General features: G+C 58.7%; 1 protein-coding gene across 4 annotated transcripts in view; it reads left to right on the top strand.

Annotated features, from left to right (window-relative positions):
* CPT1B (carnitine palmitoyltransferase 1B) overlaps positions 1–15622 on the top strand; it is a 30180-nt gene that overhangs the window by 5545 nt on the left and 9013 nt on the right. For 2 of the 4 annotated variants that reach the window (XM_067537634.1, XM_067533098.1), the window contains exons 1-12: positions 464–598; positions 951–1122; positions 1330–1431; positions 6042–6179; positions 7218–7295; positions 7565–7672; positions 9087–9171; positions 9716–9911; positions 10294–10479; positions 13177–13282; positions 13581–13697; positions 15183–15347. In XM_067537634.1, the coding sequence (XP_067393735.1) occupies positions 534–598; positions 951–1122; positions 1330–1431; positions 6042–6179; positions 7218–7295; positions 7565–7672; positions 9087–9171; positions 9716–9911; positions 10294–10479; positions 13177–13282; positions 13581–13697; positions 15183–15347 (1518 nt within the window). In that variant the 5' untranslated portion in view covers positions 464–533. Of the gene's footprint in view, positions 1–458; positions 599–950; positions 1123–1329; positions 1432–6041; positions 6180–7217; positions 7296–7564; positions 7673–9086; positions 9172–9715; positions 9912–10293; positions 10480–13176; positions 13283–13580; positions 13698–15182; positions 15348–15622 lie in introns of those variants that run through there. The other 2 variants (XM_067539196.1, XM_067538382.1) reach the window with 2 other exon arrangements.

The raw sequence follows: 15622 nt of genomic DNA, 5'->3' as shown, positions 1-15622 counted from the left end.
GGGTGGGGGGACCGGGGGGGTGCGGTGCCAGGGGGTGGGGCTGGCTGTGGGGCACCGGGGGGGTGTGGTTCCAGGGGGTGGGGCTGGCGGTGGGGCTGGGGGGCACCGGGGGTGGGTTCCAGCTGGCGGTGGGGCTGGGGGACACCGGGGGGGGTGCGGTGCCAGGGGGTGGGGCTGGCGGTGGGGCTGGGGGGCACCGGGGGGGGTGCGGTGCCAGGGGGTGGGGCTGGCGGTGGGGGTGGGAGGACCGGGGGGTGCGGTGCCAGGGGGTGAGGCCGGCACCTCCCTGCAGGATCGGGGGGGCTGGTCAGAGGCATCGTGTGGGGCAGAGCCTTGCAGAGCAGGGGCCCAGGGACGGAGCGGGGACTCACCTGGGGGGAGCACGGCGAGGGGTCTGGGGGCAGCTCCCTGAGGCCCCCCCCGCCCCGGCAGCTCCCTGACCCACGCTCCCCCCACAGAACAGCTTCCTGACGGGCGTGTACCCCGCCACCCCCTCCAGCTGGCTGGCGGTGGTGGTGGTGACGGTGAGCTCCATGTACTGCCGCCTCGACCTGTCCCTGGGCCTGGTCGGCCACATCCGGCACTACCTGCCCAGCTGGTGAGTGCCGCCCCCGCGTCGGGGCCACTGCCCCGGGCCTCCCCGGCCTCCCCTGTCTGGGGGGGCTCTCCTGGGGCCCATCGCCGCCGTGTCTGGTCTTCACTGGCGCTCTCCTCCAGCGCCCCGGGGGCCCGGTGGGGCTGTGACCCCTTGGCACAGACGGGAGCTGGGGCACAGAGGCGAGGTGGCTTGCCTAGGTCTCCCCGGGCCAGGCCAGGACTCTAGTCATTGGGCCACACATCCACTGGGATCCCCCCAATTCCCCTCTGATATCGCCGCCCCTCCCCGAAGCATCCGGCACCCACAGCTGCGCCTGCCCTTGCACTGAGCGTCCTCCCCTCATTCCTTGCAGCCGCTACCTGAGCTTCCAGCACCGGACCCTGCTGAGCGCCACGCTCTTCTCCACGGGGCTCTGGCTCTCGGGGATCCTGCTCTGCCGGCAGTCTCTCAAGCTGCTGCTCTCCTACCACGGCTGGATGTTCGAGCCCCACGGCAAGATGAGCCACAGCACCAGGGTGTGGGCGGTGAGTGTGCCGGGGCAGCCTGGCGCTGGGCACCTGTGGGGCAGGGCGGTCGGCGGTATATCTGTGTGGGGGGGAGAGGGGTCCATGGCTGTAGGGGGAGGTCAGGGCTCTCTGTGTATGTGGAGATGGTGTGTTAATAATGTACCAGGCAGCGTGTGGGGGTCAGGTGCCCTTCCCTTCACTCCAGCCCCTTCCTTTGCTTTTCAGGCTCTAGTGAAGGTGATGTCTGGCCGCAATCCCATGCTCTACAGCTTCCAGACCTCTCTGCCCAAGCTGCCCGTTCCCAGCGTGGAGGCCACAATCCGTAGGGTAAGAGGGGGCGCTGTCTTACTTAGTGACTCGTCTCACCACCATCCTGTGGCAGTGAGTTCCGCGGGTAACTGTGTTTGCCTTTCTTTGTATCCGTTATAGCCCAGTGTCCCCAGGTGCCTCTTGCTGTTCTGTCATGGCAATGCCTGTACCACTCCTGGCTTTTGTAAGAGCAGCATCTGCTGGGACTGGATGGCAGATGCTGCCCACTTGCCCAGCGAAATGGAATGCCAGTTTGTGTTCTACCGACCAGCCACTTACAATACCTTCTTTCCATGAACCTCAGCCGCGCCTGGCAGCCTGTTAAAGGCTCTTAGGTTAAACACACCTGGCGTGTATACGCAGGCTCTGTAGCCGATCCCTGTCTGGTACAGCAGAACATGAGGTTGTCAGGATTAAACCAAGAGAAACGGGAGGAACCCAGCAAGAAGGTTGCAGGATCTCATCAGGGCCACTCTTCAGCGCCCCAGAGAACTTCAGCTTTGACAACCCTTCCCATGGACAGACTGGAAGCAGTATTTTGCAAGACTTCAGACTGCAACAAACCCACAATGAAGCCGGAAATACACAGTTGTCTTCTCTAAGTTATGGGGAAGCAGCCAGAGCATATCTTTAAATGCTTTGTCTTTCATGAAGACAGTCACAAAGATGGCTATGAAAGGGTTCTGGCTGTGGTTGATGCATACTTTATACCTCAGAGAGATTGGGTTTACGAAAGAGCATGTTTGCACCAGGGGACGTTTTCCCTAGGCGGGTGGTGAAGCACTGGGATGGGTTACCTAGGGAGGTAGTGGAATCTCCATCCTTAGAGGTTTTTAAGATGCGGCTTGACAAAGCCCTGGCTGGGATGGTTTAGTTGGGGTTGGTCCTGCTTTGAGCAGGGGGTTGGATTAGATACTCCTGAGGTCCCTTCCAACCTGAATCTTCTATGATTCTATGAAAGATGAGAGAAAAATAAACCCTCCCACCCCTGAATGACTTCCTTCCCAAAGTGAAAAGAGCTACAGTGTTCTCCAAGCTGGATGCCTTGAGCAGGTGGTGGCAGATTCCTTTAGCCAAAGAAAATGCTAACCTGACTACGTTTATCCAGTCATGGGGAGATTCTGCTTTGGAAGATTACCCTGGTGTCACCAGTGTGCCTGAAGTTTTCCCAAGAAGGCTGGCACAACTGTTAATGAACAGAGTTGATAAATGGAGTTGTAGTTTTCACGGCCGATATTCTGATATGTGGAGTTTTGATGGAAGAACACAACAAAACCCTCAACGAAGTCCTAAGCTTAGTCAGTCAGCCTGGACTGAAGCTAAGCACGGAAACATGTGTTTTCCATCCACCCTAAAGCGAGTGTTTGGGACAGACAATGAACAAAGCTGGCACCAGTCCTAGCCCTGCGATAGTACAAGCAATCTGAGAATTGACAGCATGTGCCAGAACTGAGACACACATTGGGGAGGATCAGTTACCTCGGTCAGTACCGACAAGGCCTTTCTACAGCGAGGAACCCATTGCATTAACTGTTACCATCCAACACATCTGGGCTAAGGCGGCAAATCAAGACATGCCTTCAGATGATCTCAGCGGCTGCGGTTCTCAAGTGCTGTCATGGGACTAAACCCACACTGCTCAGTGTGGACGCAAGCAGCAATGGCCTAGGTGTGCATTGTTGCAACACCATGGCTCAGGCTGGAAGCCAGTTGCGTTTTGCTCTTGCACACTGACAGAAGCAGAGAAACGATCTGCACAGATTGAAAAGGAGTGGCTGGCGAGCGTAGGGGCGTGAGAGAACGTTTACAGATATCGGTGTGAACTGGATTTGTTTATACTGAGAACAGACCGCAAATCGCTTGTAATCCTCATCAGCGGAAAAGAGCTGGATCAAGCATGGCTGAGATGCCAACATCTATTGCTGAGGTTAATGCGATTTAACCCAACTACTAAATATGCTCCTGGGAACAATCTGGGAGTAGCAGATGTTCAGGACCCATGTACGCCTTTACGTCATCTTCAAACTCATGGGGTAGTTGAGTGTGATCCTGTGCTCCACAACAGGATGTCTGCTACTCCCAGGATCCTGAACTCGACCATCTCATGCTCACTGCTATCCAGGTTGCCACCCACTTCTACTTCCCCTACCAAATCTTCCCTGTTTGTGAGCAGCAGGTCAAGAGAAGCACGGCCCCTAGTTGGTTGCTCCAGCACTTGCACCAGGAAGTTGTCTGCAACACTCTTCAAAAACTTCCTGGATTGTCTGTGCTCTGCTGTATTTCTCTTCCAGCAGATGTCAGGGTGATTGAAGTCCCCCATGAGAACCAGGTCCTGTGAACTGGAAACTTCCATTAGTTGTCTGATGAAAGCCTCGTCTACCTCATGCTCCTGGTTTGGTGTCTATAACAGACACCCACCACGACATCACCCTTGTTGCTCTTGCCTCTAAACTTAACCCAGAGACTCTCTCACCTGGCTTTTCTCCAGTTTCATACTGGAGCTCAGAGCAATCCTAGTGCTCTCTTACATACAGTGCAACTCCTCCATCCTTTCGCCCCTGCCTGTCCTTCCTGAACAGTTTATACCCATCCATGGCAGCGCTCCAGTTATGTGAGTTACACACCAAGTCTGTTATTCCAATCACATCATAGTTCCTTTGCTGTGCCGGGACTTCCAATTCTTCCTGCTTGTTTCCCAGGCTTCTTGCGTTCGTGTTCAGGCACCTTAGATAACTAACCGATTGCCCTGCCTTCTCGGTATGAATCAGGAGGCTTCCCCTGTTGCACCTTCCTCCTTGTGCTTCCTCCTGGTATCCCACTTCCTCACTTACTCCGGGCTTAGGTCCCCGTCCCCCAGCAAACCTAGTTTAAAGCCCTCCTCACTAGGTTAGGAAGCCTGTCAGCGAAGATGCGCTTCCCTCTGTTTGTTAGGTGGATTTTGTCTCTTCCTAGCAATCCTTCTTCCTGGAACAACATGGTCGACGAATCCAAAACCCTCTCTCCACACCACCTGCGTAACCACGCATTTACTTCCACGGGTTAATGGTTCTTACCTGGGCCTTTGCCTTCCATAGGCAGGATGGCTGAGAAACAGGAATATGTAGAAATAATGTAGTTGAAAGACATGAGGTATCACAGTGTTAGAGAGAAACTGATGTGGACTTTTGCTCCCTTTGGCATTCCAGAACCACTAGTGCTAGACAAGGGACCACAATTCACTGCAGCAGAATTTAAACCCTTCTGAAGGAAATATGCATTTGATCATGTTACCAGCAGCCGAATTTAGCCAAAGCGAGTATCATCCGAGATCATGAACTGATCCATACTGCACTTCAAAGGCAGCGTGAAAGTGTAAATATTCTCAGGGGCAGGAGCGTGGGCCTTGACGAGGGGATGTGATGGAACGCTAAACTCCGATGCCATTCAGCCAGTGTGTAAAGTACATTACTGAAAGTAAAACACTCCTTGGCCACAGACGGCCGAGCATTAAAGGGTCCTATGGAGTGTACTGCAGCTCTGTGACCAGTCCACGGCTGGTACAGGAACATACACCCACAGGATCTCCAGCTCCTGGGCTCCCCACTGCCAGCCCTCTTAGAAGAGCTTCGTACTGGGAAGGAAACGGGCACGGGGGGAGGCTCCAATAGTCAGGCTGGTCTGTTGGAGTTGCTCTGAACCTGCCACTGCAGAAGAGCTTGAATGGACCGAAGTATCTGACCCAGTGCCGGGAGCAGGGAGCCTGGCCAGCAGAGCGAGGAGGGCCAGTCGATAGCCAGCCTGATGGGGCGCGGGGAGGCTGCGGCTGGTAGCCGGGCTGGCAGGCTGGAAGGGACGGGCAGTGTTTATGGATGCAAAGGAGTGCAGCTCCAAGGAGCTGGACAGCAAAGGATCCTCGGTGTTAGGGACCTGGGATCCCCCCAGAACAGCACAGACAGACAGCGGCTTCAGCTGGCAGGAGCAGAGCGACTCAAGCCCCCCTGGGCTGGCTTGTGGGGCCAGGGGAACCCCAGGATATCCCTCTGTCTACAGGGGAAGAAACACAGCTCAGCAGGCACCGCCAGGAGCCCTGCCCCACAGCGCGGGCACACGTGGTGCAGAGTGGGGACTCCAGCAGGGCAGGAGTGGCACGGAGCTGGGCCTGCCGCAGGTCCCAGCACGTTGCTGGGATTTTCAGTAAAGGAAGAACCTGGAGGGCTGGGCTGGCTGGCAGAGTGGGAGAAGCCAGATCTGCCTCCAGTGGCTACATTGAGTGGGGAGGGGACACGGCAGCTGCCTGCAAACATCTGCGGGGAGGGTCAGTTACAGGGATTCAGGAGGGTGGAAAGAGGAGAAATGGGGGGAATTAATAAGGAGATGTTAGGCCTGGTTTCAAGCAAAATGTCCTGACTGTGAGCTGGGGGATTGCCTCCCAGGAGAAGGGCTGCAGCCCCGTTTGCTTCCTGACGGGTGGAGCTGGCTGGGAATTGTCCCCCAGGGAAGGGCAGGGACGGGGCTCAGCCCCCCAAACCAGGACTCCTCCCTGTGCCCTGCAGCGAAGCGTGCCCCCAGCTGTGAGCCCTGCCCCAGGACTGCAGTGGGAGCGGGGTGGGGGCTCGGAGCCCGGCGTGACGCTGGCCGTGTCTCTGCAGTACCTGGAGTCCGTGCGCCCCTTGATGGAGGACGAGAAGTACCACGAGATGGAAGTCCTGGCTCAAGCCTTCAAGCAGCACACGGCTCCCAGGCTGCAGAAGTTTCTGGTCCTCAAATCCTGGTGGGCAACCAACTATGTGAGTTCTCCTGCCCCTGTGCCACCGACTGCCTGGAGCCAGCCGCCCTCCCTCTCCTATCTGCACCAGCTCCTGCCTCTTCCACCCGGGCGCCCGCTCCTGGGTCCCCTGCCCAAATCCCCCAGGCCCCAAGGGCCGGACTCCGACTCCTGGCTGGCTGTAGGACTTGGGGGTCCGCTGTGCCCCCGCTAGCCGTGAGTGCTCAGGACGGGCCTAGTGCTGGGGCAGGGTGCGGGAGCTGGACTGTGGGACTCGTGGCGAGCCGGCCTGATGGCAGGGGCTGGCGGGGGAAAGCGTGAGGCTGATGGCTCTGCATGGGGGCAGCTGCCCTGTGCTGGCCCTGGCTTTACCTCCCCGGCCATCCAGCTTGTCCCAGGGCATGTGTGTGGTGCTTAGTCCTGTGACAGGAGCTACGGCCCGTCTGCTGACATGGCCACGTAGAGCCGTCTCGGTGCCCCAGCGCTGGCCATGAGGGCTCACTGGCCTCACCCACCTCCTGGCCCCTCGGTGGGCAGCAGCTGCTCCCCCGTCAGTGCAGTGCGAAGGGAGGACGGTCAGTGAGTGAGAGGGGCAGGGTGGGGGGCCGCAGAGCAGCCACGGAGGTCGGAGGCCGGGAAAGGCTGGCCCAGGCTCAGAAGTGACCCTGGTCTGGCTGGAGCCCATGGGGTTGTGCAGGCCTCTCCCAGATCTAAGCAGCACGCTGGCATGCCCGTCTGTCCGGGGAGTGAATCAGGGCCCCCCGTCCTGCTCCCCTTCGCAGGAGCTTGGGGGTGCAGGAGGCAGTACAGGCCCAGCCCTTCCTGCTGGAGGCACTTTCAACCCAGCCATCCCAGGAGAGCAGATGGGAACCTGGGACCACCCCACGGGACATGCCCTGGGGTCTGGCGGCCTCAGAGCTGGGGCAGCAACGCGTGCATGGCAGAGGCCGTGCCGTGGCGGTGTCGGGCAGGCTCCTGCCAGCCCTGGCCTCTCCTGGAGCCCCCGCCCGTGCTGCCCGCCGGGCGGCTGCTCCCGCTGCTAACGCTGTCCCCTCGGCAGGTGAGCGACTGGTGGGAGGAGTACGTCTACCTGCGCGGACGAGGCCCCGTCATGGTCAACAGCAACTACTACGCCATGGTGAGGGCCGGGGCCGGCGGGGCTGGGCAGGGGTACAAGGCGTCCTCTCCAAAGGGCACCCGGCAGAACGGCCCTAGAGACGGACCCTTCCCCGGAGGGGCCCATACAAAGTGTGGGGGGAGCTCGCGTGGTCCCTGCCCTGCGCTCGCCCCTGCTGCCGTGCTGGGTGCTGCCGCTTCCAGCCGACCCTGCAGCCCCAGAGCCTGTGAAGCGCCCCCAGTCCCTCCCTCTTGCGGGAGCTGTTACCTCCTCTCTGCCCCGTTGCCCAGGATTTCCTGTACGTCACGCCCAGCCCGTGGCAGGCAGCCCGGGCCGCCAACGTCGTGCACTCCATCCTGCTCTACCGGCGCAAGCTGGACCGCGAGGAGATCCCGCCGGTGAGTGGCTGCGCTCCGCGCCGGGGGGCTGGCCCGGGCCCAGCTGGGGCGGGTGGGTGCTGTGGCTGGGGAGGGACAGGCTGCCATGGGAGTGGCTGGCAGGGGCCGCGTCTGAGTCATAGAATGATAGAGTTGGAGGGGACCCCAGGAGGTATCTAGTCCAACCCCCTGCTCACAGCAGGACCAACCTCAGCTAAATCATCCCAGCCAGGGCTTTGTCAAGCCACAGCTTAAAAACCTCTAAGGATGGAGATTCCACCACCTCCCTAGGTAACCCATTCCAGTGCTTCACCACCCTCCTAGGGAAAAACTTTTTCCTAATATCCAACCTAGACCTCCCCCACTGCAACTTGAGACCATTGCTCCTTGTTCTGTCATCTGCCACCACCGAGAACAGCCTAGCCCCACCCTACCTGGAACCCCCTTTCAGGTAGTTAAAGGCTGCTATCAAATCCCCCCTCACTCTTCTCTTCTGCAGGCTAAACAAGCCCAGTTCCGTCAGCCTCTCCTCATAAGTCTTGTGCTCCAGCGCCCTCATCATTTTTGTTGCCCACCACTGGACTCTCTCCAACTTGTCCACATCCTTGTTGTAGTGGGGGGCCCAAAACTGGACACAATACTCCAAATACGGCCTCACCAATGCCGAATAGAGGGGAAAAATCACTTCCCGTGACCTGCTGGCAATGCTCCTACTAATGCAGCCCAATATGCCATTAGCCTTCTTGACAACCAGGGCACACTGCTGACTCATATCCAGCTTTTTATCCACTGTAACCCCCAGGTCCTTTTCTGCAGAACTGCTGCCTAGCCCGTCGGTCCCCAGTCTATAGCTGTGCATGGGATTCTTCCTTCCTAAGTGCAGGACTCTGCACTTTTCTTTGTTGAACCTCATTAGATTTCTTTTGGCCCAATCCTCCAGTTTGTTTAGGTCACTCTGTATCCTATCTCTACCTTCCAGGGTATCTACCACTCCCACCAGCTTAGTGTCATCTGCAAACTTGCTGAGGGTGCAATCTACCCCATCCTCCAGATCATTAATTAAGATGTTGAACAAAACTGGCCCCAGGACCGACCCCTGGGGCACTCCGCTTGTGACCGGCTGCCAGCTAGACATGGAACCATCGATCACTACTCGTTGAGCCCTATGCTCTAGCCAGTTCTCTATCCATTTTATAGTCCATTCATCCAACCCATACTTCTTTAACTTGCCGATAAGAATACTGTGAGAGACAGTATCAAAAGCTTTGCTAAAGTCAAGGTATATCACATCCACCGCCTTCCCTACATCCACAGAGCCAGTCATCTCATCATAGAAAGCAGTCAGGTTGGTCAGGCATGACTTTCCCTTGGTGAATCCGTGTTGACTGTTCCTGATCACCTTCCTCTCTTCCTCACATCCTTGCTGTGCTGCTAGGTGATGACGCTCGGCCTCGTGCCAATGTGCTCCTCCCAGATGGAGAGAATGTTCAACACCACCCGCATCCCCGGGAAGGAGTCGGGTATGTGGCACGAACTGGGACAGGAACCCAGGGCATCTGCTTCTTCTCCCCAGAGCCAGGACTCAGAGCCCGCTCCCCCTGGGTGCTGCAGCTTCGTTCCCCCAGGGGCAGTGCCTGGAGCCCGTTCCCCCTAGGCACAGTGGCTCTTCCGCCCCAGAGCCAGGACCCAGAGCCCGCTCCCCCTGGGCGCTGCAGCTCCGTTCCCCCAGGGGCAGTGCCTGGAGCCTGTTCCCCCAGATGCTGCGGCTCCATTCCTCCAGGGGCAGTGCCTGCAGCCGTACCCCCATGGCCCTGTGGCTCCATTCCCTTGGGGGCAGTGCCTGCAGCCCGTTCCCCCTGGGCCCTGCGGCTCCGTTTCCCCCAGGGGCAGCGCCTGCAGCCCGTTCCCCCATGGCTCTCTCTTTCCCAGCGCTCCCAGGTGCATTGTTAACCTCCGAGCACTGCTGTGCACGCCTGAGCTGGACCCGGCAGCCTGGTGCCTGGACAGCCGGGCTGCAGTGAGCAGTGGAGAGATGACTGTGGCCGATGTGTCTCCTGCCCGCAGACACCCTGCAGCACCTGTCGGACAGCAAGCACCTGGCCGTCTACCACAAGGGCCGCTTCTACAAGCTGTGGCTGTACCACGGCGGGAAGCTGCTGAAACCGTGTGACCTGGAGCTGCAGTTCCAGAGGATCCTGGACGACCCGTCGCCCCCGCAGCCTGGGGAGGAGAAGCTGGCGGCACTCACCGCTGGAGATAGGTAGCCCTCCAGCACCTGCAATGCCGGGGGGCAGGGGCACTGCCAGCCTGGGGTACCCAACCCTGGGGAGCACCAGTGGAGCTGGGACCCCTGGTACAGGCGAGCTGCTGAGGGGATGGGCATCGCCAGCTGGGAGACCACCCAAGTGTGGGACCGGCCCTGGCCTGTGGGGTGGGAGCAGGAAGGGTTGGGGGACTCCTGGAGTATGGAGGCTTGAGGGGTTAAGGGATTGGGTCCAGCCAGTGGGGTGGGAGGAGGGGGAGGGAACTGGGGTGGGAGGGGACTGCCGGGGGAGGTGTTGGTAAGGCACATCAGGATCCTGGCATGAGTCCGCCCCTGCCCCTGGATATGCCGCCGTAACGTCCCCCTCCTGTCTGGCCAGGGTCCCGTGGGCTGAGGCCCGGGCCCGTTTCTTCAGCCAAGGGAAGAACAAGGTGTCTCTGGATGCCATTGAGCGGGCGGCCTTCTTCCTGGCCCTGGACGAGGAGGCGCATGGGTACGAGCGGGACAGGGAGGACAGCATGGATCGCTACGCCAAATCCCTGCTGCACGGCCGCTGCTACGACAGGTAGGGGCAGCGCCGCTGACCCCCACCCCCGACACTGCATCCCTGGCACTGGCCTCCCCGCCCTCACTCCGGCCTCTTCCATTCCATTCCCTCGCCCCCCCGTGCCAGCCGCGGGCGTCTCACGCCGTGTCCCTGCCCCCTTGTGTTCCCCTTGTGCCAGCCGTGGGCATCTCACGCCGTGTCCCAATCCCTTGTGCTCCCCTTATGCCAGCTGCGGGTGTCTCACGCCGTGTCCCTGCCCCCTTGTGTTCCCCTTGTGCCAGCCGCGGGCGTCTCACGCCGTGTCCCTGCCCCCTTGTGCTCCCCCGTGCCAGCCGCGGGTGTCTCACGCCGTGTCCCAATCCCTTCTGCTCCCCCGTGCCAGCCGCGGGCATCTCACGCCGTGTCCCAATCCCTTGTGCTCCCCCGTGCCAGCCGCGGGTGTCTCACGTGTCCCAATCCCTTGTGCTCCCCCGTGCCAGCCGCGGGCGTCTCACAATCCCTTGTGCTCCCCCGTGCCAGCCCCCTCACTGCCCCCCCTGCTGTGTGTGTGTGGCTCATGCTACGTACTCAGTGCCCTTGCAGCTGCCAATGCCAGCGAGGTTTGTATGACAGGGTGCCCCTCCCGCCGTGCCAGCTGTGTGCATTGTTACCCACACACTAGGGCACCCACCTTCACCCCAGTCCGTAGGGCTCAAGGCATACCCCAGTTAAGGACCCCCCCCACCCTTTCCCAATCCACAGGGCTCCGGGGGAAAGGCACTTACCCGTCCGCAATTCACACTCCAGGGCTCTGGGTCACCCATTCCCAATGCGTAGGGCTCCGGGCGTAATTCTCTGCAGGAGAAGGAGCCCTGCACAGTAATATCCGTAACGTCCATTTATTAACAATCACCAGCACAGGATACACACGCTGAGCACACAACGCTCACCACTCCCGGGAAGGCAGACGAACGTCGCCTGCTGGCCAGTCAGGATTAGATCATCTGGGGACTCCAACTTCTGCACAGTGTGGTTGGCAGGGTGGTGAGGTCTGGCAGCTCTGATCTCAGGCTGTGTCCTGGAGTTAGGTTCCAAAGCACTGCCTTTTGGACCCCAGTTTATATAGCGAAACTTGGGTCCTGCTTAGCTGCACCTTAGCCAATCATTAAACTAAAGTACCACAAACACCAGTCCTAGCTCACTGCGAAACAGGTCCTTAACCAGTCACACCCCACCACCGTACTAGATTTAAATAGCGCACACTTAGTTATGCACCCGACAGAACCAGTATTGCGTAGAATCATAGAATCATAGAATATTAGAGTTGGAAGGGACCTCAGGAGGTATCTAGTCCAACCCCCTGCTCAAAGCAGGACCAACCCCAACTAAACCATCCCAGCCAGGGCTTTGTCAAGCCTCAGCTTAAAAACCTCTAAAGATGGAGATTCCACCACCTCCCTAGGTAACCCATTCCAGTGCTTCACCACCCTCCTAGTGAAAAACTTTTTCCTAATGTCCAACCTAGACCTCCCCCACTGCAACTTGAGACCGTTGCTCCTTGTTCTGTCATCTGCCACCACTGAGAACAGCCTAGCCCCATCCTCCCTGGAACCCCCTTTCAGGTAGTTAAAGGCTGCTATCAAATCCCCCCTCATTCTTCTCTTTTGCAGACTAAACAAGCCTAGTTCCCTCAGCCTCTCCTCATAAGTCTTGTGCTCCAGCCTCCTAATCATTTTTGTTGCCCTCCGCTGGACTCTCTCCAACTTGTCCACATCCTTTTTGTAGTGGGGGGCCCAAAACTGGACACAATACTCCAAATACGGCCTCACCAATGCCGAATAGAGGGGAAAAATCACTTCCCGTGACCTGCTGGCAATGCTCCTACTAAAGCAGCCCAATATGCTATTAGCCTTCTTGGCAACCAGGACACACTGCTAACTCATATCCAGCTTTTTATCCACTGTTACCCCCAGGTCCTTTTCTGCAGAACTGCTGCCCAGCTCGTCGGTCCCCAGTTTGTAGCTGTGCATGGGATTCTTCCGTCCAAAGTGGATCACTCTGCACTTTTCTTTGTTGAACCTCATCAGATTTCTTTTGGCCCAATCCTCCAATTTATCTAGGTCACTCTGTATCCTATCCCTACCTTCCAGGGTATCTACCACTCCCCCCAGCTTAGTGTCATCTGCATCATCGTTGGAGTTGGCCCTGCTTCGAGCAGAGGGTTGGACTAGGTCCCTTCCAACCCTCGTCTATGATTCTATGAAACAGTCAATCATTCAGACAGGCAGAAATCATTCAGACAGCAATAGTGAAGTGGGAGCCAGAAAGAAGAAGGAGTGTAGATTTCATACCCACAGCTGTTGCTAAGTGATTGCTTGCCAGACAGAACGCCAGCAAACAAGGTTTCCTTCAAACAGCGTCAGATCCGTTTCTTTGTCTGGGGGTGGCAGGTGCTATTAGGAAGTAGCCGCTTTTTAACAGCCTGCTAGAACATTGTCTTGCTGTAGTTTCAGGCATGTGAAGATGTGACCACCTGCTACTTAGCTTATGGCTGCTGCCTCTCCTAACATAGCTGCTGCTGCTTAGCCAAAAAGCAAAGCCTCAGACCTCACCTGCATCTCGGACTGTGCCCCTGTCCCTTCAAGTCCTGCATGCCCGCCAGTGCGTCTCATGCTGTGCCCTGCCCCGGTCCCTGGTGCCCGTCCAGTACGTCTCATGCTGTGATCCTCCCCGCAGGTGGTTCGATAAATCCTTCACCCTTGTCGTGTATAAGAACGGCAAAGTGGGCATCAACATGGAGCACTCGTGGGCCGACGCGCCCATCATCGGGCATCTCTGGGAGGTAATGGAAGGGGGAGAAGGGAACCTCCCACGACTTGCCTGGGGTAGGGGCCCCGGTGTGCGCAGAGGGCTCTGAGAGCCCGGCCTTGATTCAGGGAAGAGACATGGGGGATAGTGCCAGGAGATGCTGTTTGAGGGTGTGCATCTGCAGGGGGATCTCAGCTCTGGTGGGGCAGGGCTGCTGCCCGGGGCTGCGTGGGCAGAGGGGCAGGAGGGGCTCTGGGTTCCCAGCCCCAGGAGTGCGGGAGCTTTCCCTATGCTCACACGGGTCCCTGCCCCTCCTTGTCTTTTCTTTCCAGTTCGTGCTGGCGACAGACAAATTCCACCTGGGCTACAGCGAGGGGGGGCATTGCTGCGGGGAGCCCAACACGGCCATAGCCCCGCCCCAGAGGCTGCAGTGGGACGTTCCAGAGGAGGTAGGTTTAATCCAGCTGCAAGCAAGGGAGATTCCGTCCCCCTCCAGCCCCCAGCTGCTCTGCCCCCGCTGGGATCAGCAGCACCCCTTTGTCACAAGCAGGAGGGAGCTGTCCACAAGGCATGAGCTGCCCAGAGAAAGCAAGAGTGGGAGGATCGCGCCTCAGTGGGAGCCCTACACCCATGGGACTGGCCTGAAAACCCACGGCAGCGTATTCACGGTGATTTTGCTGGCCCATTTGAAGGAATGAGAATATTATAGGATAGCCAGTTCTGGTTGGTCTTAGTTGTAGCTGAGCTTTCCCATAGTAGTCTCGCTCTGTTGCTATGGCAACAAGCTAGGCAGGACACAAAACACACAGCACAAACCACTAAGGAAGATTCCCCACTCGGTCACAACAGTATCGTAGCTATTGTGTGTGGCCGTTGATCGTTGAGATGTGGGTGCAGATGTGCATTGCACAATCCACGCTCCGCCTTCTGCACCAGAGTCTCCAGCCGGGGATTTTGATGTGAAGGAACTGAGGGAGGGTGGGCAGCCCTGCCCTGCCCTGCCCTGCCCTTGTATAGCGATGGGAGGGGCTATGAGGGGAGGGGAGGGGGCACCACCCCTATGGGTATTGCTAGGCAAAATTCTCCCCCCTTGGGGTGCTGGGCATGCGCACACCTCAGTGGGCTACGTGTCTGCACCCACAGCGCGAAGAACCATGGTTACAATACAGGTACGTCACCGTCTTTTCTGACCTTCCCGTCGCAGAGGAGCACTTAGCTTCCTCACAGCCACTAGGTAACAATGCAAAGTGAGAGGGGAACTGAGCCACACGCCTTTTCCATGCAAATACTCCAGAGATACCCAGGTTCTCCGCAGTGGCGATGTAATTGCAGGTCGGATCATAATGCATCTGCACAAGGGTGGGGTGAAGGCACCAGGCGCCTTCATTCTGGCATTTTCGAGCGATCGAGAGCGTGGTGTTACCATGTTAGCATCGTTCTGATGTGGTTTTTGTGTGTGACTCTGTCTGTTCCTGATGGCTCGTCCCTCCTCTGCCAGCGGGGTGCGTGGTCCTGGGCCTGCATCATTTCAGCGTATGGAGTGGGCACCCCGCGCATGAGATGGTGCCCTGAGGGGCGGGGACTGAGGCTTCGGCAGGGGAAGGGACTTACCTAGGAGGCAGACAGCCTCTGTGCTCTGTGCTCTGTGACCCGCACTGGAGAGTGACAGGGTCTGTGTCCTGCCTCGGACACCCACCTTGGGCCAGCCGAGCTCCCCCTGCTCCTCTCCCTGACGGACATCGCTAGTGGGAGAGCTCTGGGTTCAGTCCCAGGGAGACGGTTCGGGGGTTGCCGCCCTGCGAGCCCAGAGAGGTCCTGCGAGATTCCCCCCGGCAGTCCCTGCCCCCATTAACACGGGAGCCCAGCTCGGGCCCCAGGGTGTAGCCGGGGGCGTCAGCCAGGCACAGCCTCACCCGACAGCGCTCTCTGTGCAGTGCAGGAAGGTTATCGACGGTTCCTACCGCGTGGCCGAGGCCCTGGCAAGCGATGTGGATTTCCACTGTTTCCAGTTCACCGCTTTCGGGAAAGGCCTGATCAAGCGATGCAAGACCAGCCCCGACGCCTTCATCCAGATCTCGCTGCAGCTGGCTCACTTCCGGGTGAGAGCCGCCCCGGGCCCCCGCCCGTCTGCCTCTCCCTTTCCCTGCGCACCGCGTGGCTCACGCGTGCTCCCTCTGCCGCTGGCGCAGCCGGCTCGCCCTGTTACGGCAATTCTGCCCATGCTTGGGCTGTGTCTTAAGGCCCCAGCTCCTGGAGTCCCGGGAGCGGGAGAGTCTCAGCTGCCGTTTAACAAGAAGGCAGGTTCTTGCCTTCGTGGCTGCAGAGACAAGGTTGAACATGTGACGCCCGAGTGACCCCAATGCCTCGGACCGTG

The sequence above is a fragment of the Emydura macquarii genome, unplaced genomic scaffold (assembly GCF_026122565.2).
Source record: "Emydura macquarii macquarii isolate MOO-44397 ecotype Brisbane River unplaced genomic scaffold, CSIRO-AGI_Emac_v2 contig_6, whole genome shotgun sequence".
Taxonomy (NCBI): domain Eukaryota; kingdom Metazoa; phylum Chordata; order Testudines; family Chelidae; genus Emydura; species Emydura macquarii.
This window is presented reverse-complemented; position numbering and strand designations above follow the sequence as displayed.